At 54.5% G+C, this 26500-nt stretch overlaps 2 protein-coding genes across 3 annotated transcripts in view; both read left to right on the top strand.

Annotated features, from left to right (window-relative positions):
- The window catches only part of LOC142052013 (disintegrin and metalloproteinase domain-containing protein 9-like), a 31781-nt gene extending 23645 nt beyond the window's left edge, over positions 1 to 8136 (top strand). The window contains exons 15-19 of the mRNA XM_075081867.1: positions 1062 to 1139; positions 3155 to 3263; positions 3461 to 3584; positions 5874 to 5943; positions 8098 to 8136. Of these exons, the coding sequence (XP_074937968.1) occupies positions 1062 to 1139; positions 3155 to 3263; positions 3461 to 3584; positions 5874 to 5943; positions 8098 to 8136 (420 nt within the window). The remainder of the gene's footprint in view (positions 1 to 1061; positions 1140 to 3154; positions 3264 to 3460; positions 3585 to 5873; positions 5944 to 8097) is intronic.
- Positions 8137 to 14374: 6238 nt separating this feature from the next.
- WDR73 (WD repeat domain 73) lies at positions 14375 to 21430 on the top strand. Of its 2 annotated transcripts, XM_075104838.1 has the most exons (8): positions 14375 to 14508; positions 14588 to 14655; positions 15169 to 15257; positions 16630 to 16718; positions 17594 to 17661; positions 18418 to 18582; positions 20090 to 20464; positions 21039 to 21430. In XM_075104838.1, exons 1-8 carry the CDS (start codon positions 14444 to 14446, stop codon positions 21275 to 21277), a joined length of 1158 nt encoding a protein of 385 aa, XP_074960939.1. In that variant the 5' UTR covers positions 14375 to 14443; the 3' UTR covers positions 21278 to 21430. The 2 variants fall into 2 exon arrangements, with proteins under 2 accessions (XP_074960939.1, XP_074961032.1); XM_075104931.1 differs by lacking the exon at positions 14588 to 14655 and having other exon boundaries at positions 14427 to 14587.
- Positions 21431 to 26500: the final 5070 nt, after the last annotated feature.

The following is a 26500-nucleotide window of genomic DNA, read 5'->3' as shown; positions in this document are numbered from 1 at the left end:
CATCTTGTATTGGTTTTGTGGGTTTTTTCCCTCAGACTGAGTGGCCAACACAGTAGCTGCTACTTTTTTCTACTGGAAGGGAAAAGCAGTAGGTTGTACTCTTCTTCTGAAGCTACTAACAAGAGCCAAAGTTTATTTGTTGTACATACAAAAGAATTTGAAGTGTTCTTCCAAGAATAGGACTCACTCCTTCCCTTTGACCCACGCAGAAGACAAAGTTCCTGTCAAGCTGGTGACGTACTAAAAGATGAGCTTCCTGCTACTACGTGGCAGCAAAAATATTTCTAAGGAAAACAGAGGTGCTGAGTTCCTCAAAGAGGGAAGGAGCTGTTCAGTGTTGGGTTCAGCAGAGTTCTCCTTTCAGGGGACATGGGTTTCACAGCACCAAATTCCAGAAATAACTAATTTGCACAGCAAACAGTTGAAAATGTACCTCCTTCATTTCTCCTTCTGCACAGAGGAGATGTGTTTGAGTCTCCTAGAGCTAGGAAGATGCTCCAAGTTAATCACTGAGCAAACAAAACATCTTCTGTGGTTCTAAGGTCTTGTTCATGTTGTGGACTGGACAGGAGCAGAGTTCCTGAGCCACAAAGTGCCAGGAGGTGAGAGCGTTGCGTGCATGTACAAAGATCAAGCAGGGTCAGTCCAAGAGTCCATCCAGCCCAGAATCCTCCACCAGCCTCGGGCAGGTACCCGGGGAAGGGTCTGAACAGAGCAGGCACATACGGCACTTCCTACTCACACTGGCACTAGCTTCAATTATTTTCAGCTCTTAATTACTCAGCTCCTGAGGTAGAAGTAGGTTCTGTGCATTTTGTAACCCTCAGTGGGTTTGTTCCACCTCTCCTTTGGTTTGTCTCAAACCTGGAACGCAAAAGCTTCATTTTATGCTCCCCTACTGCTTGTTTGGAGAAAGAAGAGTCTTGAATGAAATTAAATGAATGGCTGAAAAGACTCGGCCCGCTGTTTCTCACTACTTTATCCCTATCCACCCGTCAGCGCCCTTTCCTAGTAGCTGTCATTTTATCATTTCACTAATATAAATCTGCCTCGTTCTCCAGATATGTATGAACAGGACATGTGTCAGCGCAGCTTTTCTCAACAGTGATTGTACGGAGAAAAAATGCAACGGCAGAGGGGTAAGTAGACAACACCTAAATATCCTTTCAATAGTAGAGTAAATGAAGCATAAATTTGCCTCTCAAAAAGCAGTATTAGAAGCCCAGAATCATTCCTGGTTCAGCCGCGCAGAGATTATTTTGGTTTTCACCCATGACTGTCCTCCCAGATTCTGCTCCGGCCACCCACAGCTCTTCATAGCTATGTTTGTTGGTTACTTTTACCATTTCTCTTCTTTGTTCCCTCAAAAATTGTGAAAACCAACTTCCACATCATAACGTTTCATCCTTCATTGCGTCTGTCAGGGCTACCGAATGTAAATTAGGTGGAGTTGGAGAGATCTTCTAACAAGTGTGTGCTCAGCTCTATTTCGCTTTCCTTACAAATACCACAGAAATGGCACATTTTGTAACGCATTGGCTGCACTTAGTCTTACGCAAAACCTACATTTCAGACATTAATACTCTCAGAATTATTGCACGTGTGGATTTTTTTTATGACATCACTTCCAAGGTACCTGCTCCTTTCCAAACAGATATTACTGTAGGTGAGCAGAAGACCTGTCTGGGTGTGAGTGTGCTAAGGGAGAATATTGGGAACGTTTGCTAGCATCTGTCCTTTATCTGTAATATTGCCGAGGACCGGTAAAAAAAAGTTACTGGCAGTCTGTCAACCTCTAGTTGGAAGGGTCCGAGGTCTGCTTTTCTTCTGCTCTGTCACCAGCCGTAGGTGGCCGAATCCATCAGAAGTTATATTCTTGGCAAGAGTGTTCTTAAAGTAATTGGAACAACCACGTCTTTTTGCTGTCTCCAGAGAGAAAGGTTATAACCCAAAAAATGCACGCTTTTTGAGGGGGAGGAGCAGTTCTCCAGACTAAACGCACATCCTTGCAAATTAGTAACTATTGCTCGGTATGGTTTGGGCTCCCAGATGCGTGAGGAAAGCCAGCCTCAGCCCTGCCTCCCCAGAAGAGGAGAGAAAAATGTTACTCGAAGCGGAGACGCTGTTTGGGTGGGAGATTGTCACCGCCTACCTGGGCGTGCAAATTGGAGATGGGGGCGAGCAGCGCTACGGGTCCGCACTACCAAATTACACAAACCTGGAGTAATAACATGTAACAGGAAACAGCCAACGAGCGTCTAAAGAGGGTTAGAGAGGCTCCTTTCTGCATCGCCTCAGTGAGGGCAACTGTCGCAGGCCGACCCCGGACCCACACTGCAGCACGGCCCAAAATCAGGGCTGTAGCCCCAGGGGAGCTCTTCCCTCTGCTCCTGGTCCACAGCGAGGCTACTCCAGCTGTTCGGCAGCCCTCGCTGCACCCCGTCGGGCGTTCAGCTGTTACAGACTGTGAATGAGAACCAAGGAATGCCGTCATCCAGCCCGGGCAGGACAAATAAATGAGCAACCAAGGGAGCCACAGCTCTATCTTGTAGGAAAAGCTATAATTTTTGAATCACATGAACATGACAAATTCCTTTTGGACATATTTGTGAAATGTGTTGTCACGACAGAAGTAGTCAAAGCGTTCGCAAGCGCAGGGTGGCTCTGCAATTAATAAAGACTGCAAAAACGCTTTCCAACTTCAAGATTAAAAATGGCTTGAGAAATGCAAAAAGCACTCCTACTAAGTTGGAAAAAGGCAAATATAACCATCTTTCACCTTGAACATGCTGTCACCTCTTCCCTGCTGTGTTTGTAGCACCTCTTCCAACAGGACCGTCACCTCAGCGATGGATCGGGAGCCCCCGCTGCCCTCGCTTCGCCAGCGTAGCAGACGCTTAATGATCGGTACAAGCCACACAGCCCGCGACAGCCTGTGACCAGGGGCTCCAGTCCACCACCTTTGCACAAAACAGGTTGAACAATTCCACGGCGGCAGCTAAAGCAGAGTAACAGATTTATCTTAAGAGATGGATTTCATCCAGCCTGTCTGCTGTGCCTGCCAATAAGCGGTGCTAGAAGCCTATTCCCCGGAGAAATGCAAGGCCACCTCATGATTTATTTTTCACACCGTAAAATATTTGGTTTCTTTTAGGTGTGCAACAATAAGAACAACTGTCACTGCGATTTTGGATGGGCCCCTCCGGACTGCACGCTGCAAGGGTTTGGAGGCAGCGTGGACAGCGGACCACCTCCTTCTAACAGTAAGTGCGGTAGGGCAGGACCGCTCTGCACATCGCCCTGCCTGTCGTAGCTTTATTTTCCCTTCGACAGGCTCAGCAGTTCTCCAGCTCTACTTTCAGACCACTTTAGACTTTGTGCAGGCTTCTTTGTCCCTTGCTATTTAGCCATGTCAGATTATTTTTTTTCTTTTATCCCACCGCCTCCTTTATCATTCCAGCCGCGCTGGCCTTGCCGGACTCTATCCGACTATTCCCAGCGCACCCACGTGAACTGCAGATCGATTCCATTAAGCACAGGGGCCAAGCAGCCAGCACGCAGTTCACTAAGATGGTTTACGAGGGGTGTCGTTCTGAGTTTATCAAAACCCTCTTGGGAGAATCTTCCTCTCCTCTTAACAGAGATCTCCAGCAGAGTTCCAATCCTGAGAGGACACGACATAAATAAATACAGTCCTGGCACGTACCTCTGAGAGGTATAGTTTTGCCTTCCTATACATTAGGTATTCTAACTTGCTGATTAAGAAATACCACACGGTCACTCAGCAGTACTCCACAAACCCATCGGCACCCGGCAGCTCACAGCCTTCGAGCTCGCCCCAGCCCCCTTTGCTCGTTAGTTCTGCCAATGGCGAAGAGCTATTAGATCCTTCTGCTGTTTATTTGACCAGGGAAATGGCAAGTTGCTCAGGCAGCAACGGGCCCGCTGGCACAGCAGAAACAGAACTCTTTTGAGCAGATAACAGTCGATATGTCAAATCAGCTGCTCTTCAGTTATCGAGCCGTTGCAGTACTTCACCTGCCCGCGTGGAGGGGAAGGTACCCAATGGCAAAGTTCTGCTCCTCTCAATTCACGGAGAAAGGCCGACACCAAGTTTTAGGCTTCTGCTAGGGTCTCCTTAGTGGTTGCTTAGGTGTGCTGCGAGGAGTCAACCCTTCCACACTCCCAGTATGAAAAACTTCTCATACTTATTAATCCATACACTAATGACACACTGGAACCTCAGGGATTACCTGAAGTAGATGTTCAGCTCCTGTCACCCTTCAGTGCTATATCTGGATATTTCTTCACCAGGGAACTACATGGGAAGGCTTCCTGCCCACCTGTTATGTCCTCAAACACCTCACCACGCAGTCGCAAAGAAACCCCGCTTCCAGGCCCATACAGCAATATTTTAGCCTCTACACTGTATCCCCCAAGGATTTCATTGTTTCTGGGAAAGGTAAAAACGCTGGTAGGTCCTAAGTAGGGAGTGGTGGGGGTGCCTTGGAGACGCAGCCCGAGAGGGAGCATGCCAGTGAGCATCTGCTCGTTTGGGGCTGAGAGCGTGCGCTCGTGAATATCTGAACGTATACGACAAACCGATGCCTCTGCTAGCGCTTTGCTGTGCCAGAAGCGCCCGACGTGCACAGAGCATGATGTTCTCTCTTTCTCTCTTCCACTCCAAGCATGGAGAGCTGCAAGGAATATGGGGAAAGCAGCCGGAATACTTGTTTTACTCTTCTTGATTTTGGCCTTTTTGCTGTACAAGAGGGTTGCCATTGCTCAGTGGATCCGAAGGTAGGTAAATCTCCGCTAATCTTCACATCACCTGGCAAAACTGAGGGACATGTAACGGTTTCTAACCGAGGTCCTCAGCATCCCTTTCCATGAAGAGCCTTAGTGCGAGTTCACGGCGCGATGCCGGCCACCTCTGTTGCGAATGGGGTTCCTCTTGCTTCAGAGACAACCTGAGGGCTCATGCAACCAAACGCGCTCCGATCTGTGGGCAGAGCCTTGTCACAGTTGCCTCTCAACCAGAAATGGCAGCTAGAGCTTAACAGTTTTAATCCTTTCCGGCACTTTTCAAAAGTTTTCCACAGAAATTTTTGAAACAAAAATTGTTGCCTAGCTTCAGGATAATTTTTCATAAAGTTCGGCTTTTTCTAAGGGGCTCTTCCTTTTTTCTCTTTTGCAATTCCACTTTTTTTTAACCTTTTCCTTCGACTTTCACTTTTTTTATTCACTGAAAAATGCAAACAGAAGTTGAAAAAAGAAAGATTTTAAAATAGCGTGCAGAGGATAAACACTCCCTTATCCTCTTACTGTTTTGCACATTTTTCCCAGGTCAGGCGGGTTTATAAGCTTAACTGAAAGAATATGGGAATGCGCCTGCAGACAGGGGGGAATGTTCAAAATCCCAAACCAGAAAAGGAACAATGACATTCCCCTCGATGATCTCTGCATATCCACATGCTTTAGAGCTGCCGGGCTAATTTATTCTGCCAAGAAATAGGAAAAAACACCCAGAGGTTTGTTCTGCTCTTTGCAGCAAGACTGCCTAGCACCCACCTACCTCAGGAGCCACCAATTTAGGTACCTCTGCCCTGCGTTACAGCCTCCAGAGCTGACAGAGGAACATTCTCCCCTTACCACGGTGATCTGGGGTAGCTCTGGATTTTTAGGAAAGAGACGGGATTTAACTTACTTCATAGTTCTATTTTCCCGTCGTTTGACATATCCATGTCAGAGAACACAATCCCAAAAGAACACCCAGCATTTCTCACAAGGTACTTGTCCATAAACCAGAGCATCTTATTCTGCGTGAAACCGCTGTCCGAAGTTCACGTTCACTTGCGCACTTTATGTTGCAGGTGGCGACTTAGAAGACAGGAAAAAAAACACAATACCACTCCTCCTCCTCCTCCTCCTCCTCCTCAAGAAGTAAGTGTGTTCTCCCACCCCCAATTTAAAAACAACGTTCTCAAAGGGTTCTGGAAAACTGTAACTTCTCAGTGCTTTCCAAACATCTTTTTCTTTTCTCGGTAATTCTCGCTCCCCCAGTTCTTTCAGTGCAAGTCGAAAGCTGCCCGTGAGAACACACCCAAAGAGGGTGTGCAGCGTACCTGCAGAAAATTGTTTTCGTTTATGGCAAAAGACACTTTAGGGTAAAAATACCAAGTTCCTAAAAATAGAAGCGCATTCAGACTGACCACTTCAAGAGCTGGCGTTAGCGTGACAGCACGGCTGAAGAAAGCACAAACAAAATACCAGCCCTCGTCAGAAAACAAGAGTTTTGGCTACATTGGGACAAATACGACATTTCTCCCAAAGTGGGGAAGGTGAGGTGGCAGCCCTCATAGTGTCCAGGCAGGGAGCTGCCGCGCAGGAAGGTCAAGTTCGAGCCTCTGGTGCTGGCCATGGGGGTTTCCTGCGCTGCCTGTCGCTACTCAGCAGGGCTGCTCTATCCTCCGGGAATGTCGTTAATCTAAACTACGCCAAAGCTGGCGTGGTTTTATCAGATCAACTTTTCCAAGGAAAAGCTCCCTGGCAAAAAACCAAATCCTGCCTCTTCTACTTAGAAAGGCAGAATAAAACAGATAAGGAACGAGAAAACAGAAAATACAGTGAGAAAGAAGAGCAGCTAGGGTCTCACCACGCACTGCGTGCACAGGGATCACCCATCCAGGAGGCCCAGAGAAAAGCCCAGGGGCAGAAACTCAGGGTCTTCAGGGAAAAACTGCGAGACGTGGGTTCTGCAATCTGAAGATGTGACTGAGGGGATATTGGATAATAACCCCCCAAATACATTCAAGGCAACCACAGTTCAGACCTTGCTTTTGAGGTTTATTGCGGGCAGAACAAAAAATGATGAGACTGAACTGTAACACAAGCGATTTTGGCTAGGAGAAAGTGAAAAAATTGCTGTGTTTCTTCTTATATGGCACTGAGGAGCTCCACCACGCCTCACAGAACAAGTGAACCTAAAGCGACAGAAGGGGAAAGTTAGTTCTTCCTGTCACTAGTCAGAGTATGGCAGCCATTGTCACAGGACGGTGATGAAATCAAGCCCTGAGCATAACGCAAAAGATTGGTCACACGGAGAGATAACAAGATTCATAAAAATTTTAACAGAGCATTAGCATAACCCACCAAATAAGGAAGAGGAGAACGGAAGAGGTGGTCTAGGAAAGGTACGCTAAGTCTGCCATCTTTGCTGCTAGTACGTCACGTGTGGTCTCTAAGCACCACGGGAGTCTAGAAATGACAGATTTGATTAAATGCGTGTAAATTAATTCCATCCAGGCAATGCAATTTCAGAATTTCACTGCAATTCTGCAAACATTATAAGTGCAAAAAGCCACTGAAGACAGAAAACATACATTAATTAAGAACACCAGGGAAGCGCTGAGACGCCAGGGCAGAGGTTAGAAACTCCAGCCCGGCGAACAGGAGCCAAGAGAGGAGGTGCCTTGGTTACCTTTGCAGGCGATATGCCTAGAAATGTAATATCCTAAAGGAGTTATAAACTAAAGGAGATATAAGGAGAATGTGAACTGGCCCAGATCAAGCCCCGTCCAAAGCAGCATCCCGTCTCCAGCATGCAGCAACAGATGAGGGAAAGCACCACAGCCAGGACACGATGAGCTGATCCTTGTCTCCTCGAGTCCTGCTGAGGGCCACAGCTTGCAGCCAGACCACCAAATTTAAAGGTCCTGTGGGACTCGCCCTCCACAAACGCGTCTAATCCCTCTGAACCTACTTATCCTACTGCCTCCCCGGGATCCTGAGAGTTTCAGCAAAAAAAAAAGAAGTCTTCACCCTCTGGAGGTGCATCCTTCCAAAAACAGTTCCACTGTTCCAGTATAGATTCCTTAAAATGGTGAACACTGGACTCTACCACCAGCACCCTAACAACATAACCTCCATTCAAGTAGAATCCCAGACTCCCAGGCTGGTGGGGGTTGGAAGGGCCCCTCGGGAGCTCATCCCGTCCCACCCCTGCTGGAGCAGGCACACCCAGAGCAGGGGCACAGGGCTGCGTCCACGATATAAGTCCAGAATATGCTGTACTTACCGTAACATTTTATTTTTCAGGAGGACTTAGCAGAGGAAGAGGAAAGTCCTAAGGATTAAGCCCGAGCAGTGCCTCTTTGCAGGACACAAGACCCCAGGGGGCTGAAAACAGCCTCTGCACGGCTCTGAGAGCAGCCTCACGCACCGCTGGCTCTGCGGGAACCACAGGAAGCCATGCTTCCCAAATCTGTCACTTCAGCTTTGGTTTTGTTCAGCTTTAAATAGGAATGTTACCTTCCCTGAAATAAACAGGTTTCCTTCCTATTTCTGTCTACAGCAAATATCTTGTTATCTAGGAGGAAGCTGCACTCCTCACTCCTCCAAGGGTTTCCATTTCTGCTTCCTAGGCATTTTATGTCTGCTGTGGCAGCAGTCCGGGTCATCACCTTTTGGGCCCTCTAAACTCTGTAGGCAAGCACGTGGCAGGCTCTATCTTGACATTTTGAAACTTTTAGGCTGAGTGTTTTGATTCATGAGCCCAGAGGAACTGACTGTGAACACACAAGCCTAAGAACGCGGACCTTGCCTGTGGCCAGGGCAAGCTCAGCACGACGAGCACGTGTGTACCTGAAAGGACGCAAGGATTGTGGTTTGAGTGGTTCAGAGCCCTGAGGACTCCTTAGTCTCCTCTTTTAGACTTGCAGATCTAGTCTAGACTAGCTCTTTTAGACTTAGTCCACCTCCCAGCTCCCTGCTGCCTGCTTGGTAGACAAAAGATCAGCCACGTCATTTCTTTGACTTCTCAACCATAAAAGAAAAAAAAATGCATTTCTGTTTGAAATACTCATCCCTGAACATACTGAGCCATGCACTTGCCTTGTATGGGTCTGGGTTTCAGAGTCACAGCAGAGGATGGGCCTGGGTGGCCTCTGTGGCCCCAGAAATGTCCACAAGGTCTGCTGTGTTCAAAAACTGAACAAGAACAAATATTCTATCATGTTTGCCACAAATGATCCGACGCCAATTCTTGGCAGCCATTCCTGTTCTAACTTCAGCTGATCTTCCCCCAAAGAGCATAAGAGATCCTTGTGGCTCAAAACAGCTAACTCCAAGGCACAGGCTTGAAGAAATGGCCTTCCCACCTCTACCTGAAGATAAGCAGTGACCACAAGGGAAATGCAATAGTCCCAAAATCACATTTTGCTTGCAGGGAGCTCCTGAAAATGCCATCTTCTCCCTGATTTTCATCAGCATGTCACATTGACTGGCACTGTCTTGGCCAGAGTGAAATACTCTCTAACTTGGTCTGAAACATAGGCTTTTCAGGGCAACTGGCCCGCAAGAAAGGCAGGTCTACCAAACTTCTTTTTTTTTTTTTGTGCCAGATTGCACAAAAACAAGGACTTGGCACTTCGGGAGAGGTTCAGGAACAGGCTGCCTCACAGAGCTCATCGGCCAGGTTCACGGTCCCGGCGGTGGAGCTGGCCCACCCTGGCCTTCGAGGTCAGCTGCCATCCTGCACGTCTGTTATCGATTGCCAAACTCCACCTTATTTAACGAGCGTATCAGTTCCCAAAGCGACGATTTCCATTGCTAGCTCCTTCACAGCGCCCTTTCCCAACGCACGGGTCTCCAGGGCTGCCCAGAAACAGATACAGCCCAAAGCCAGCAGGCAGAGAGAAGCAACTAAGGCTGCAGTACTCTGAACCTCCTTCACTTTGCCAGGCTCTCTGCATGCACAGAACCTGCTGAAAAAACAGCAGCGCTTTGTATTTTCTTAAAATATATATGGCAAAGTCACATGCTGAGGCATAATGAAACAGCTTAGCCTGTTCCTATTATTCTCTGTAACAAACATTGCCTTTTTTTTACTCTTTCCTCTTCAAAATTTTGAGATTAAAATGGTTCTTTTCTGGAGAGATTTTGAAAAAGCCTTAAAATGTTTATTTTGTTTCAACTTAAACGGTCATTTCAGTCATTATCTTCATTCAGGCCTTGGTAGTACAAAAACACCCTGCATTATCTGTAGTACTGGAGGGCTTTTTCTCTCTTCCCCCACTTAACCACTTTCCTCCCTTAGTCCACTGGAAAGATAAAGAGGAGATAAAAGGCAAGAACGTGCAGAGAAAACTGTTTTCGGGCTGTCTTCTCTCCCCACGTGGGATCCACAGCACCCAGCCTCTCCCCATGCTGCTCTGCCTCATGCTCCCTCTCCTCAGACAGTGGCCACCAGGAGATCATCCCCAAACAGTTATTACCACCCCCTAAACCGCTCTCTGGAGTTCAGGGGAGACACAACCTCTTCCTTTGGGGATTATAAGTGATGCAGGGCGGTATGAGAGCAAGGTCGCATCACAGCTCCCAGCTGAACGCCTGGCTCCCAGCGCTTCCTTTGGTATTTCTCCTTCTCTCCGTTCTCACGTCTTGCTGGAGGAGCGCCTTGCGCTGACTTGGCCACTTGTCTGCCTCAGGCTAAGCTCATCGCTTAATTAAGCTCACGTCCTGCAATTAATGCAGGCAGGTGAGAAAGGAGTTAACGGGAGACGGTGACAAAAGGCTGACGCAGCGCCGAGCTCACGCAGCGCCACGCCGCTGTATCCTCACGCACAGCTGGCACTGCCACGGCTTCACTTCCTGGCTCGCTCCAACACCCCTCACGGGTTTCTGTCGAAGTTATTGCAACAATTATATTCTTTACATAAAAAATCAGCCGCAGAGCAGTCAGTTCTTTTCAGATTCCTCACAAGATGTTTACTCAACACTTTCTTTTTGAATCGCAGTTTGTAGAAAGAATTGTTAACACAAGGCTTTTAGTGAATTTCAGACCGTTGAGCTATTTTACCAAAATAACATGAATGAAATGCCTCTTCATGACAATTCTTGCCATCCTTTCTCTGAACAGTTCTAACACCAACATATCTTGAAGCAACAAGTAGAGGATGCCAGGAAAGGAACTACCGGGTGAGGAGAAATGCTTCTCACATCGACCAGCTCCAGTTCCTGCTTCCAGAGCAGCGCACAGCCGCTTGGCGGAAGGAAGGCGTCTGGCTTTCCATCCTTCTCTTCACAGCACTTCTGCCTCTGTACCTGCTTTTGGACCACTCAGTTCCCTACTGACAGCCCTGAGTTAGCCCTGAGCACCGAGTTCAGACAGCACAGCCCAAGCCCAAACCCATCACGTCACCCAGAATGTCCTACCACCTCTCCAAGCGCTGCAGGTGCACGGGAACACCCTAAAAAACCACCCAAAGCATCTCCATCCCTCTCTGACAACTTCTGTAGGACTGACGCTAACAGCACACTGAAAAGCAAGGGGGAAATAAACAGCAGACAACACCAGGTAACATAGGAGACACTGTGCAGGCTAAAAGAGTCACATCCAGCTGTATTTCTGTAAAAACAAGTCATTTTTCTAATTACTCCAAAGCCACCTCGGAAGCTGTAGGCTGCCACCTTGCAGTATTACAGAAAACAGACACAGCTTGCCACGCGACACTGTGCGTGCCAGCTAAAACCCAGCCAGAAGACAGAAAAAGCACAATAATCTGTAATAAACTCCCAGTTACCACCACTGAACCTGAAGCGTCACTGTAAACAGGCAGCGAGCCCGCAGCTGGAAGCAAGTTAGCTGCACTGATCCTTCTGCACCGGGTCTGAGCCTAGGCTGGGGAGAAACGGAGAGGAACATGTCACTCAGAGAGCCACCATCTTCTGCAAACGTGGGCTGGTGGCAAGGCCCATCCCTGCAGTCTCCCTCTGAGCAGCATCTTGGCAGAGGGGACCAGAGTCGACGTGATGATAAGCAGTGCTGCTCAGGAAAACGGTACCTAAGAACGACACAGGTTTAATTGTCACAAGCGAGAAAGCAAAGCCTCTGTAAGGGTTAGTTGGGAACCAGCACGTAACCAGAGGTTAGGCTGGCTTTTGCAAAGATTTGGGAGGTTTCTGAATTTATCAGCACACCTGCACACAGGTATTTCTGTATATTTAGGCTGGATATTAGGAAAAAGGTTCTTTAGGTTGGATATTAGGAAAAATGTCTTTACTGAAAGAGTGGTCAGAATCATAGAGTCACAGAATGCCCTGAGCTGGAAGGGACCCACAAGGCTCACCGAGCCCAGCTCCTGTCCCTGCACAGGACACCCCAAATTCACACCGTGTCTCTGAGGGCCTTGGCCAAGTGCTTCTGGAATATCGCCAGGCTGGTGCCGTGATGCCTCCCTGGGGAGCCTGTGCCAGGGCTCCACCACCCTCTGGGGGAAGAGCCTTCTCCTAATGCCCAGCCTAACCCTCCCCTGGCACATCTCCCTGCCGTTCCCTCGGGCCCTGGCGTTGGGCACCAGAGAGCAGAGACCAGCCCTGCCCCTCCTCCTGCCCTCGGGAGGGAGCTGCAGAGCGCCATGGGGCTGCCCTCGGCCTCCTCTGCTCCAGCTGAACAAACCCAGGGACTCCAGCCGCTCCTCGTATGGTTTCCCCTCTAAACCCTTCCCCAGCTCCGTGGCCTCCTCTGGACACTCTCCAGTAGCTTTATACCCTCCATGTCCTGCGGCGCCCAACGCTGCCCACAGCACTCGGGGTGAGGCCGCCCCAGCGCGGGGCAGAGCGGGACAATCCCCCCCCTCGCCCGGCTGCGATGCAGGGCTCGGTGCCCCCCAGGGCACGGCTGGCCCTCTGGGCTGCCAGGGCACGCTGGGGGCTTGTGTTCTACTTGCTGCTGGCCAGAGCCCCCAGGTCGCTCTTGCAGACCTGACCTCCAGCCTCTTGGTCAGGCGTTGAAAGAGGCTGCCCAGAGAGGTGGGGGAGTCACCGTCCCTGGGGGGGTTCAACCACCGTGTAGCCGTGGGACTTGGGGCCATGGTTTAGGAGGCCTGGGGGTGTTGGGTTGGGGGTTGGACTTGATGACCCGAGAGGTCTTTTCCAACCTTCATGATTCTGTGATTCTGTGTGGATGGAGGATGCAAGGGCAGGGAAGAGGATGGGGGATGCACCCTGGGCTCAACATCTTGTAATCACAGAAGGCACCTCGTTTTTCCCCTTTTTAAAGAAAATATTCTCTGGAGTGTCTTGTACCCTAAGCTTCACTAGAACCTTAGGATACTAGAAGCTTAGGAGCCACAGGTGCTTCTGCCCATCCATCCCCAGTGGGGCGTGGGGTGCCGCAGGGTGCCGCGGGGTGCTGTGGGGTGCTGCGGAGTGCCACAGGGTGCTGCAGAGTGCTGTGGGGTGCCACAGGGTGCCCCAGGGTGCCACATGGCGGCGGTGCCAGCATGCCTCCTGTCTCATCACCTGCCTGCGAGGGTGCTGGGTCCCGGTGGGCATTTTGGGCCAGCGGGGCTGCTGCAGCTGCGTGGTACGAGGAGTTACCTGGGGCACCCCGGAGTCTCCCTTGGTGAAGGACCAGGGTGCCTCTGCTGCCTACGGTTTGCACGTTACATTCAAACATCTCAAATCCTTCCATGCAGATAAAAATCCTCCTTACTGCTTTAAATGGTTTTAATTAAATTTAGTGTACAATCGGCATAACAAAGGTCTGCCTCATGGAAACAGAGAGCTGCTCCACCACCTCCTTTATACCTCTCGTTGAAGACAGATGGACTCGCAACGTTGAAACACACCACATTTTTCAAATTTCCACCTGAAATCCTCCTTCTGCGCTGCAACGGTGGGAAACCCTTCATCGCCTCGTGTGATTAATGCCCTTTTTCCCTCAATGCAGCATTTCCTTCAGCCGTTACCGAAGCATCGAGAATCGTCTACTCCGAAGTGACAGTGCCCAGGCGGCTGGAGCCAAAGGACGGGGCCTTCCCTGAGGTCATTTGCTTTTTAGGAAAACGCCTTTTAGACCACGGCTCTAGGCCACGGCCTCTGCAGGGGCCGCGGGGGGTGCCGAAGGGAGAGCGGGGCGAGGGGACGGCTCCCGCTTCCCCGCCAGAATCACCCTGTAAATAGTGTTCCCGGTGTTGGATTAATTGCTGAAACTCATCGGTGTCTCGGCCGTCCCAGGGGGACACGTCCTGTTTAATACCGGCAGAAGGAAACCACTGCGTAAGGTCTTTTCCAACCTTAACGACTTTATTTTCCTGCGAGGACCCGCCGCCAGCCACCCCCGCGGGGATAACGCGGGTTTTCCCCCCTCAAACCCACAACTCGGCCGCTTTTTCCCCTCAGGGCGGCGACCGCGTCCCGCCCTTCCCCTCACAACCGCCGGCGCCGACCGGTTCCAACCGGCCGCGTCCGCTTTTAAACCGCCTCCCGCCTCCCGCCTCCCGCCTCCCGCCTCCCGCCTCCCGCCTCCCGCCTCCCGCCTCCCGCCTCCCGCCTCCCGCCTCCCGCCTCCCGCCTCCCGCCTCCCGCCTCCCGCCGCGTCACTGCTGCGCGCCGCCGCGTGGCGTCACAGGCGCGCCGGGCGGGGGGAGGGGCTGTTGCCATGGAGGCGGTGGGCGCCGGCGAGGAGGAGGATGAGGATGAATGGCTTGTGCAGTCCCTGAGCCTGTGAGGGACCCCCGGCCTCCCCCCGCCGGCCCCGGCCCCCCCGGCCCCGCCAACCTGCCCTCCCGCCCTCTACCCGCAGGTACAAGGACCTCCACACCTTCGAGCTGCAGGCGCCCACCCGCGTCATCGAGTGGGCCCGGGGGAGCCGTGAGTGTGGGGCGGGTGGTGCTGGGGGGAGGAGAGGGGCTGGGGGGGCCCCCCACGGGGCGGGTTGGGGCGGCGGGGCCGAGGCGGGGGGAAAGAAGGGGGCTGAGGGGCGGGGGGGGGGCCGCGGAAAAATGGCGAGGGCCATGGAAAATGGGGGGGGACACGGGAAAATGGGGATGCCGCGGGTAACGGCGGGGGGGCAGGGGAAAATGGCGGGGGAGGGCACAGGGAAATGGCGGGCAGCATGGGGAAATGGGGGGAGCGGCCGTGGGGAAATGGTGAGAGTCATGGAAAATGGGGGGGGCACAGGAAAATGGGGGGGAGAAGGGAGGCCATGGGGTTGTGGCCAGGGCCACAGAGGGGAGGCCAAGGTGCTGGGCCAGGACCCCAGGAGCAGGGCTGAGAGGCTGGGGCTGGGCCAGGGCTCATAATTATGGGTCAGGGAGGGTGGCCTGGCCCAGGCTGGGGGGGAATCCCTCACCGTGTCCCTGGTTCTTCGTGCCCACCACCAAGGTGTCTGTGTAGCCGGGTACGGACAGTCTGGTGGGCAGGAGATCCTGCAGCTGGTCCCACCGCCGACGCTTCAGGCGAAGGAGACCCAGGTGGGTGTCGCAGCCCTGTCGCTCTGTCCTCCTTGTCCCGGTGCCTTCAGAGACCAGACTGCTGTGCTGCGCTTCACAAGCGGGTCTCAGTTGCTCCAACAAGGACTTGGCTGGGTTTTGAGCAGCTTTGGTCAAGTAGCACAGCTGAGAAGGAACTGGGAGTGCTGGAAGGCAGCGAGGTGACCCTGAGCCAGCACCGGGCCCTTGGGGCCAAGGGGGCCAACGGTGCCCTGGTGTGCATGGAAAGGCGTGTGGCCAGCAGGGCGAGGGAGGTTCTCCTCCCCCTCTGCTCTGCCCCAGTGAGGCCGCATCTGGGGTGCTGTGTCCAGTTCTGGGCTCCCCAGTTCAAGAAGGGCAGGGAACTGCTGGAGCAAGGCCAGCACAGAGCTGCCAAGGGGATCAGGGGCTGGAGCATCTCCCTGGTGAGGAAAGGCTGAGAGACCTGGGCTTGTTCAGCCTGGAGAAGAGAAGGCTGAGGGGGGTCTCATCAGTGCTTATCAATACCTGAAGGGTGGGTGTCAGGAGGATGGGGCCGGGCTCTTTTCAGTGGTGCCCAACGCCAGGCCAAGGGGCCACGGGCACAAGCTGGAACACGGGAAGTTCCACCTGAACATGAGGACAAACCCCTTTGCTGTGCGGGTGCCAGAGCAGGGGCACAGGCTGCCCAGAGAGGCTGTGGGGTCCCTTCCCTGGAGACATTCACCCCCCGCCTGGACGCGGCCCTGTGCCCCTGCTCTGGGTGTGCCTGCTCCAGCAGGGGTGGGACGGGATGGGCTCCAGAGGTCCCTTCCAACCCCCACCAGTCTGGGATTCTGTGAAAAAGTAAAGCACTTAATTCACCCAGCTGCTGTCCAGTTGAGGTAGCGCAGGTCTGTTGAGGTAGCAGTCCAGGCATGGAATCCTGCTGCTCTCTGGGCGGCTTGTGCCATGAAAACTTCATCTCCAGATGTGCAAATGAAAGTGTTTTGTGGGGAAATAGGACAGATGAGGACCTCAAGGCAAATGAAGAAGGGACTGGCTGAGATGGCCAAGCCTGGGGCACCATGCTGCATGTCGGCTCTTGGGTGGGTGACTTCTACACTGAAGTAGAGATGGTGTTTGGTCACTGGGTGAGCAGAAGGCTCCTGGGCCTGTGCATGGATGGCAGTGAACCCAGGCAGAGCTCTTGGCAGGAGTGTTCTCTGTATTTTTTTTCCTCTAACTGTTTTGGGATCCTTGAATCCTGTAGCTCCTGTTGAAACAGGCGTTACTGGGCAGGCAAGAGCTTTACCAAGCGAGAGTGTCTCATGCCTCTGTCTCTTTTCCTGGTAACTGAGCGCACCAAGCTCTGCACCGCTAAGTGCCAAGAAATGACTTTGCCTCTGATTTCTAGGGTTTGTGTCCGGAGAGAGATTTCAAGGTGGAATGCGGTGGATTTTCAAACCGCCCGGTGTACAGCCTGAAGCATGTGCCGGACACCAGGTATGGCCACAGAGTCCTTCTGGGCTGTGATGGAGAAGGGGCTTGTCCACTGAGAGAGCTCTTTTTCTTTCCTGCTTCCCAACCCAGCTGGACAATCCTGCCAGCTCCGAGGGCACTGTGAGCCTGGGTGGGGATTTGCTGGCCAGTGACATGTAGTGCTCCTCCCAGAACCCTCTCGTGGTGTTTGGAGAGGAGCCATCTTTCAGGGTGCTTGGCAAAACGGGGTGCACCCCGCCACTGCGGTACTGAAAGCTGTAGTGGTGTGTCATGTGGGGCACCTGGGAGGGGAAGCTGCTGCTGGGTAACTTGAATCCTCAGCTTCTTCCAGAAACGAGCTGCAGGGGCTGCTGGCTCACCAGGGACCCCTCCCTACCCCACTTCTGAGCCCCAGGGGCCTGTATAGCTTCCTTGCCCTGCGTTTTCCATCTCTTCCTCCTGCGTTTGGCGCTGCGTGGAGGTGCTCAGCAGGCAGAGCCCGCTGCCACCGCTCTCTAAGTCCCTGTGTACACAGTCTCAGAAGGTGTTCTTCTTTCTGTGGATTGTAGACCAGGCAAAACACGCTTCCCTCTGGCTGATGCATTTTGCTCCTTCAGCTCTCTCTTCCTACACAAGACCCCGTTGCTGCTTTGGGGCCCTTTGCACTGTTCTTTGTCTAGCGCTTTTGGAAAATGTGCTAATTAAATGCCGCTGCCTGGGACTGTGTCTGCCTGGGCTGTGTAGAGCACCCTGGCTCGAGTTCTGGCCCCTTCTCCGCTCCAAGCAGTGGCCGGAGCTCCTTGGCGCAGGAGAAAAGACCTGTTTGTCCCAGGCTGGGCGGGGGAAAGGCCTTTTTTCTGCTCCTGAAGAGTTTTGTGGGGTTCTTTTTGTTTCCTCAGCTTGCTGGTGACGAGCGGACCACCAGACAGCTCCCTCCAGGTCTGGCAGGTGTCAGCAGAGGACTCTGGTAAGGAAACACATTTCTGAGCTTGAGTAGTTTCTCAACGTAGTCCTCGTGTCGCGCATCTCTAGCTTCCCCTTCTTCGTGGGCATAAAACGAGGAGAGGGGTGCCAGTCCCACTCGGTGAGGCCCTGAGTGACTGCCCTTGTGTGGCAGGGGCTGGAGAAGGGCACGAGACACGTGTCTGCACCGATTCTGGTGGCCTGGAAGGAAATAGACTTGATGGTACAGACCTCGTAAGGGAGTTAGTAGGTTTAGGCCAGTCACGGCGGCTTTCCGCTTATTTATGAGCTCTTAATCATACAAACAAAAACCTTAATGATACGGTTGGCACAACGTTCCCTTAATCACCCCAAGGGCTAGAAATAGAGCTCCATACATCACCTTTCAGGATATACCGTGAACCACCTCAGTCCTCCAAGCCTGCTCTTAGGAGAGGATTGCCGTTGCTTTGCCTACTCTTGTGAAATACTTTGAAACCACCAGAAAGGAAGCGCAAAATGTTACTAGAAGTTTTCTTCTTCGTTGGAAATAAACATCTTGGTTCACAGCTTTCCATGGGTTTTGCTAGATTTTAAATGGCTTCTTGCCAGTCCTTGCTGGATGTGTTGGGAAGGGTGGTTTTGTTCTGGAGAGGGGGTTAGTCGTAACTGGATTTCTTATTGGTTTAGTGGGTCCCTTTTAGCTTTGCGAAACAGCTTAACCTTGTGGGTTACTCCACTCCTGATGTGTCTTACAACTGCTTCCATCTCTTTCAAACAGATGTTATTAAATCTGTAAGTGCCATACCTACAGAGAACGGCACCGGGCAGCCTTGGGCTAAAATTGCAACCATTTCGGCCAGAGCCCCGTGGGTCCTTCACGGCTCAAGGCTCAACAGTGTCCAAATTACAGAGGTTGAATCGAGGAAAAATGTCTACACGGCAGGTACTCAAACCAAGTCTCATGTCTGATTTTTTGGAAAGCTGGAGTTTAGTTAAAGCGAAGGTAACTGCTCAAGTAGCAAACACTTCCCCGGGTGGGTGATTTCAGACATGTGCCAAAAGGTATAAAGATACTTGTGGAAGGTACGTTGGATTGAGGAAATAGGTTACAATGCTCTGGTCCATCTCCAGCTTCCCACTACTCCCGTGACAGTGACTTCTCAGGCTTCTGTGCCTTTTGAGAGCTCCGTGGATGGTTTCAGTGCAAAGAATTGGGTTAGCAGAGGGCTGCTGTATAAGTTGTCCCAAACAAGGGAGTTGCTGGCCCCAGAGTCACATCGCTTGGGGTTGCTGAAATAGGCGTCAACTTCTGAGCCAGCTCTGTGTTACTCGGCACTGGGGAGGCCCCACCTCGAGTGCTGGGCTCAGGTTTGGGCCCCTCGGGACAAGAAGGCCCTGGAGGGGCTGGAGCGTGTCCAGAGAAGGGCAGCGGGGCTGGGGCAGGGTCTGGAGCACAAGTGTGCTGGGAGGGGGCTGGGGGGGTTTAGCCTGGAGAAGGGGGGGCTGAGGGGAGCCCTTCTCGCTCTCTGCAGCTGCCTGAGAGGGGCTGGAGTGAGGGGGGGGCTGGTCTCTGCTCCCAAGTCACCAGTGACAGGGCGAGAGGGAACGGCCTCAAGCTGCGTCAGGGGAGGTTTAGGTTGGATGTGAGGGAAAATGCCTTCCCTGCCAGAGCGGCCAGGCCCTGGCACAGGCTGCCCAGAGAGGTGGGGGAGTCCCCGTCCCTGGGGGGGTTCAACCACCGTGTAGCCGTGGGACTTGGGGCCATGGTTTAGGAGGCCTGGGGGTGTTGGGTTGGGGGTTGGACTTGATGATCCGAGAGGTCTTTTCCAACCTAAATGATTCTATACTCTGTGATTTGTCTGTGCGGATGAGAGGAGGGATCGTGCCAGCCTCACTAAACCAGACCTGTCTCACCTTGAGGTGGTGAATCCAGGTCCGGTTTCTTGGGGGGCCTGGAGACCACCTGCCTTCACCTACACGGCAAGACTCAGCTACAAACTACTCACCCACACCACACGCCTCATCTCCTGGTGAGGAAAATGTGTATGTCCAGCAGCTGTAACGCAGCGTGTTGAGCAGGAGGAGGGAAGGGCACGTCTGCTTGTCCCTGTGCCACAGGGACTCACGTGATCCCCACTGCTGGAGGCATCTGCTGCCAGAGCCCCCACCTGTGTCAGGTGCCCCGTGGGGACCTCGAACAGAGCTGAGGTTAGTCATGGGCCTGCCTCTCGTCTGCCTGGGCATTAACATCAGCTTTTGAGGGGTACTGACTGTGCCCGCTCCACGTGGATCCTGTGCAGAGATAATTCTCGAGCAGCCCCTGCTGCTGGCTCTCGAAAAACTAACTAGCGTTGCTCAAAACCCAAGGACACGGCTAGAAACCTGCTTTCTCAGGGAAGATTGTAGCAAACGCCCCCCGTGGCATCTGAGATGTGCCTCTCTTTTTCCAGCCTCCAGAAACAGCGAGGAGCTCAGCGGCCTGGCCTTCCTGGACTGCAACACGTTGCTCCTCTGCTGTGCCAAGGGGCAGCTGTGCCTGGCTGACGTTCGGCAGCCGCAGAGTCCCTTGGAGGCTGCGTCCCTCCCCTCGGCGCCGTGTGGCGAGCGGTGGTGCATGGGAGTCGGGCGCGGACCTCCAGGCTCTGACTCCAGCTCCCAGCCCGTAGCTTGCCTCTCGAGCGGAGGGCACCTCACCCTAACAGACGTAAGGAAAACCTCAGAGTCCTTGGCCGCAGCAAAGTGCAGAGTTTCCTCTCCCCGCTCAGGCGCGGAGTTCCTCTGCGTCTCCTGGGCTCCTGCTCTGGAGGGCTGCCTCGCCGTTTCAGGTGCGTGCTTTGTGCAGAGATCCCCTTTTCTGGATGCTTTTTTGATCTGTATTTCTCTCGAGGCCCAGTTCACCCCACCTTACTTTAAACACCCCAGGTAGGGGGTGCTTGTTCAGGGCTCCTGGAGCCTCCTGCGAGCTAATCGTCCTCTGCAGCCGCCCCTCCCCAGCAGCTACAGGAGGGGCCTGGATGGGGTCTGGGGGACTCCCGCTTCCCTCCTGGGAGAACAGAGACCCCAAGCTCTTAGCAAACACTGCCCTGACAGTGCCAGCGACAGCCTGGCCGCAGGGATGCCGCGCTGATAAGACCAGCTGGGCAGCAAGGCTGCCTCCTGGCCTGAGCATTGCAAATTCGGGCTAGTGAATTTGCAGGCTTTTTGGATCTGGCCCGCATCCTCCCCAGCAGCTGCTAGCTTGAGGCGAGCTCCTCGGAGGCTCGGATGCTCTGCTGTCACAGGTTTTCACTCTTGTCCTCATTTCTGTCTCAGCAGCCCTGCTAGGAGGTGAGCGCGCACCCAGTGGGACTAAAACAAGCCATTTACTTCTGCGCTCTCTCCGATTCCCTTTTATTCAAGGTTTTGACGGGACCGTGCACGTGTACGACGCGCGGCGCTGGGACGGCTCCGGCAGGGAGGCAGAGCCCCTCTTTGTTCACAAAGGCCACGCGTTCGGCGGACCGGGCGGCAGCGCAGGGCCTCCCCTGGTCACGGTGCACACGTGGCATCCGCAGAAACCCAGAACCTTATTGTCAGCAGCAAGCGACGGTTCCCTGCACGTCTGGGACTGGGTTCAGCCCTGTGGGAAGTGTGGGTAGATGATGCTTTCGGTGAGATGTGTGTTTCCTGTCTATGTTCTAGCCTGCGTAGGCTGCGAGGTATCTGCATGCAGATGCTGGTTGGAGATGGTTGCAGTGAACAGAAGCAACCGTAAAGAGCGCAATTTTAATAAAAACATTGTTTTACTTGTTCTCCCGTGTAGCAGCCTTCAACTGATAGCTGCGGCCGCGTAGTAGCCTGCGCTTCTGGTCGTGTCCCCTAGCAGAGCACATCCTGCCGTGGTTTTATCATCGACCCGTGTCGTGCCGGCGCCGTACTCTTCAGAAGGAAACAGATGAGAAAGCGTGAGTGCGGTTTGAGGGTGTTGGTATCTCATCACGTGTGCCTGTCACGAGTCGTGGCCTCCGCTCGGGAAGTCGCAGCTCGAACGCAGCCTGCAAAAGGAACAGGAACGGCCTTTTCAGCCCCAGCCCGCCGCAGGCTTGGCCCTCCCCCTGTGTAACTGGAGAGCACCCAGCCTAGGGACAGGCCTTGGTATCTTTTGGCTCTTTTCCCACCAACTGAAAGTCTAAATTTGATCGAGCTAATGCGATTTCCTGGGCCTGAGGAAGCTGCGCGATGACTCTTGCGACACCTACGCTGTAACCAAGGTGTTACTTGGGGCGGGGGGGAACTGTCTGCTGCTTGCCCTGAATGTAAAACCCAGCACGTTTCATTGAGGAGGTGGGGAGGGAGGGGAGAGCCGAGGCAGAGCCTGGCAGGGGAGGGGGTGCTCGCCCGCAAAGCGGGGGACCCTGCCTTGCCCCACCTGAGGTGGTTGGACGAGGGGCGTTGCTGCGTTGGGCGAGTTGGGGCGAAGGCTGCGCTTCGGGAGGACGGTTCCTGAAGTGGCTGAGGAAGCCTTGGCGCTGGGAAGGCGCTGTACCGAGCTCCGGGCTTTGATGCTTGGTCACCTCCCAAAGGCATAGGTGTGCGTCACCGGCGCTCGCTGGGCCAGCCAAGAGGAGAAAAAAAATCCGAGGAGGAGCCGCGCGCTCACGCAGGAATGCCTGATCCTCCTTTCCGCCCTGGAGGGTCCCCTGCAAAACCAGTCCAGCTGTGCCAATGTCAAACTGGTGCGAGTGGGTTCCGGCCAGGGAACCGGGAGGATTTCTGTCCCAGTGAGGGGCAGCTTGGAGGGCTCCTGGCTTTCCAGGCTCGACGTCTGCTACTGAGTGTGTTCCTACCCGCCGCGGGCGAGCGCAGCGTGCCCTTGCCCTGCACGGAGACCTCCAGGTTCCTGAGTTTAGGAGACGGCTCTGCTGGCCCAAGACTGGGCGTGGGCGCAGTCCCAGGAGGGGCAGCGTGTCCCTGATGGGTCGGAGGGTTCCCCAGGCGGGACCCTGCTGCTGAAGGCATCAGCTGTGAGCACACCGGGAGTGGGAGATCTGGCAGACAGAGGCACGCAGCTCCGCTGCTGCTGCTCCTCTCGGCCTCTCCACGACACGCAGCCTTCGGACGGGGGCCCCTGCCAGGGTGAGGGTCTGGCCTTGGAGGGGCTCTGAGACCACCGCAGCCTTCCCCGTGACCAGGCCTCGTCTTCCTCGCTGCCTCCTTTACAGGGACATGGCGCAGGGGCCGGCGAGCAGAAGCAGCGGAGCCGAGCCTGACGCTGTCCCGCGTCACGGTGATGCAGGTAGCGCAGAGAGGAGAGGGAAGCGAATTTGCTTGGCTTTCCGGATAAATGGGGCTTAAGCAATAGCACAGTTTGTACTCATCGAAACTTCCCTTTTGTTTTTTGTTTTTTCCCCAAAATAACTTAGGCCGCCTTGTCTGGCTTGAACCAGCTTTGACGGGGGACTGGAGATGTCCAAAATATTAAGTACTTGCAGCTGCGATAGGAATCCCGCACAGGGGAGGGATCTCCCTTTAAAGGTGACGCTGGAGAACTCGCGTGGTAGGGGCGTTTCTGCCAGAGATGCACCACGGGGACCTTCGGCGATGCCGGGATGTTTGATCGGAGTCCGTTTGCGTGACGGTGGGGCCTTGGCTCTGCTGGAGCCAGGCTTGCCCTCAGTGGGGAAGGTCGGGGTGGCTCCTGGCCCTGGCACAAGCGCTGACCCCCCCTGAGATGGACCGGCTTAAGGACGGTCTCTGCCTCCACAGCATCAGTGGGGCACGGGGCAGCTCGCAGCTGCGTTGGACGTGTTTGGGTCCAACCTCTGCTCTCCACGGGACCACGCAAGGGTCCCTCCAGGACCCTTGTCTTTACCGAGGCAAGCTGGCCGCAGAGGTTGCCTCTCTGCTTGAACCCTGGGGCAAGGCATCGCAGCTGGGAGAGCGAGCGGGCTGGACGCGCACGGCTGGAGAGACGCTCCCCAGCAGGGAGCGGATCCCGAACGGCGCTGTGGGCGCTGCCCGGAGCAAGCCGTGCTCTGCGTGTCTCCTCCTGTGCCTGGGCGAGAGCAGGAGCTCGGGCTCCTGCAGCCAGAGATCGTGAGAGCAGAGGGAAACTTAATGCAACTATTTTGTGCCACAGCAGCGGCTGAGAAGAGGCTGATGCTTGCAGCGGGCTGCCCACAGTCCTTTCGGAGGGTGCCTGGAGGGTTTTAAGGACTGGGGACTTCTGCTATGAGGACTTGCGTTGCTTTCTAAAACCACTGGGCCATGTTTGTGGGGAGAATCCCAGGATGCCAGGCTGGAAGGGACCTCGGGGATCATCCAGTCCAACCTTTCTGGGAAGAGCCCAGCCTAGACAAGACGGCCCAGCACCCTGCCCAGACGGCTCTTGAAGGTGTCCAACGTGGCCGAGCCAACCCCTTCCCTGGGGAGATCATTCCAGTGGTGACTGTCCTCACTGTGAAAAATATCCCTCTCGTGTCCAATCGGAATCTCCCCAAGGGCAACTTGTGTCCATCCCCCCTTGCCCTCTCCATGGGACTCCGTGTAAAAAGGGAGTCTCCATCTTCTTTGTAGCTGCCCCTAAGTACTGGTACATGGGGATGAGATCCCCTCTGAGCCTCTTTTTCTCAAGGCTGAACAAACCCAGCTCTCCCAGCCTATCCTCATATGGCAGCTTCCCAGTCCTCTGATCATCCTGGTGGCCCTTCTCTGGGCCCCTTCCAGCCTGGCCACATCCTCTTTGTACAGCGGGGACCAGAACTGCACACAGCGCTCCAGGTGTGGCCTGACTGGCGCTGAGTAGAGCGGGATAATGACTTCTTTATCTCTGCCGGCGATGCACTTTTTGATGCAGCCCAGCACCCTGTTGGCCTTCTTGGCCGCAGCAGCCACTGTTGGCTCATGTTGAGCTTCCCCCCACCAGGACCCCCAGGTCCCTTCCCACAAAAGAAGGTGGGCATGGGCTGGCCTTGGCTGGATTTAACAGGGCCGTGTCCACGTGTGCCTGTTCCCCCGGCAGCTGGAGCATCCTCTGCTCCTCAAGAGGCCAGGACTCCTCCGATTGTACCGAGGGCCATCCAACCCGCCCTGTCCCGCACCGCAATGCCACGGGCCTGGCATCCCGCTCTCGGCATCGTCCCTGGGAGCTGCTCCTCCCTTTCGCTACCCCGGGTATGAACGCGCAGCAGCACAGCACCGAGAGACCTCGGTTTCCGCAGCTGCCTGGAGGAGGTTGGGGTTTATGACGAGCGCTCTGACGGTTAACCTTCCTTCGTGCTTGTGGGAACCAGCTCCTGGGTGTATCCACGCCTTAGGGCACCACTTCTCGAACCATCAGCTGCGAGGAGTTCCTCAGCAGGACGCTCTGCACATGGCTCGTTGAAGAAGTATCATCTCGTTAATGCTCCGTGTTCGCTGGGTAACGCGTGCCCTTGCATTTCGTTTCCGAAATCATACCCAGTCACCACTGTGGGCTACGGAAACCTTCGTCTCCTCCCTGGATCTTTGTTGTGGATGCCGTGAAACACCCGTGTGTCCCTGCACCCAGGGGAAGGCTGTGCTCTCTCTAAACTGGGGAGATACGGATTTGATGGGCAGACTGTTCCGTGGATAAGGAACTGGCTGGATGGTTGCATCCAGAGGGTTAATGTGCCAGAAGGACGAGGTGTCATCCAGAGAGACCTGGACACGCTGGAGAGGGGGCCTGGGAGAGCCCCATGAGGCCCAACAAGGCCAAGTGCAGGGTCCTGCCCCTGGGCCGGGGCCACCCCCGGTACCCACACAGGCTGGGGGATGGGGGGATGGAGGGCAGCCCTGGCGAGAAGGGCTTGGGGGTGCTGGGGGTGAAAAGCTGGACACGAGCCGGCAACGTGCGCTCGCAGCCCAGACCCCCACCCGTGCCCGGGGCTGCATCCCCAGCAGCGCGGGCAGCAGGGCGAGGGAGGGGGTGCTGCCCCTCTGCCCCGCTCTGGGGACACCCCCCTGCAGCGCCGCCTCCAGCTCGGGGCTCCTCAGCACGGGACAGACACGGGGCTGTTGGAGCGGGGCCAGAGGGGGCACAGAAATGCTCCGAGGGCTGGAGCCCCCCTGCTGCAAGGCCGGGCTGGGAGAGCTGGGGTTGTTCAGCCCAGGGAAGAGAAGGCTGTGGGGAGACCTTATTGCGGCCCCCCAGGGCTTAAAGGGGGGCTGTAGGAAGGGTGGGGGCAACCTCTTTAGCAAGGCCTGCTGTGACAGGCCAAGGGGGGATGGTTTGAAACTAAAGGAGGGGAGATTCAGACTGGATCGAAGGGAGAAATGTTTTACATTGAGGGTGGTGAGACCCTGGCCCAGGTTGCCCCGAGAGGTGGTCGATGCCCCATCCCTGGACACATCCCAGGTGAGGCTGGACGGGGCTCTGAGCGACCTGATCGAGTTGGGGATGTCCCTGCTCACGGCAGGGGTTGGACTTGATGAGCTCTAACCCTTCCCACCCAAACCCTTCTGTGATTCTAGGATCGGTGCTGCCCTGAGGGGCGGGAGAGGGACAGGGCGTCAGGGCCGTGAGCAGGGCCGGTGCTGCTGCTCACCCCGGTCTGTGGCAGGAGCGGGATCCCCTGCGGGGGGCCATGTCCATCTGCACCCGTCGTCTAGGAGGGCATCCCAGGGATGGAGAGACGCCAGCGTTTCTGGGGCTGGGTGGCGAGAGCGATGCCTTGCCCTGGGTCTGTCCCTGCTGGCGGGGAGCCTGGGCAGGGCGGGCTGAAGCTGTGTTAATCATTGCTCACCCAAATAACCAAGATTAGCTGAGAGCAACGAGGGTGGTGGGAGCTGTGGCGGGGCAGGCGGCTCTCCTGTGCTCCCCTCCTGTGTGAGAGCCGGCTCGGTGCGAGTCCTGTGGGAAT

The sequence above is a fragment of the Phalacrocorax aristotelis genome, chromosome 1 (genome assembly GCF_949628215.1).
Source record: "Phalacrocorax aristotelis chromosome 1, bGulAri2.1, whole genome shotgun sequence".
NCBI lineage: Eukaryota > Metazoa > Chordata > Aves > Suliformes > Phalacrocoracidae > Phalacrocorax > Phalacrocorax aristotelis.
This window is presented reverse-complemented; position numbering and strand designations above follow the sequence as displayed.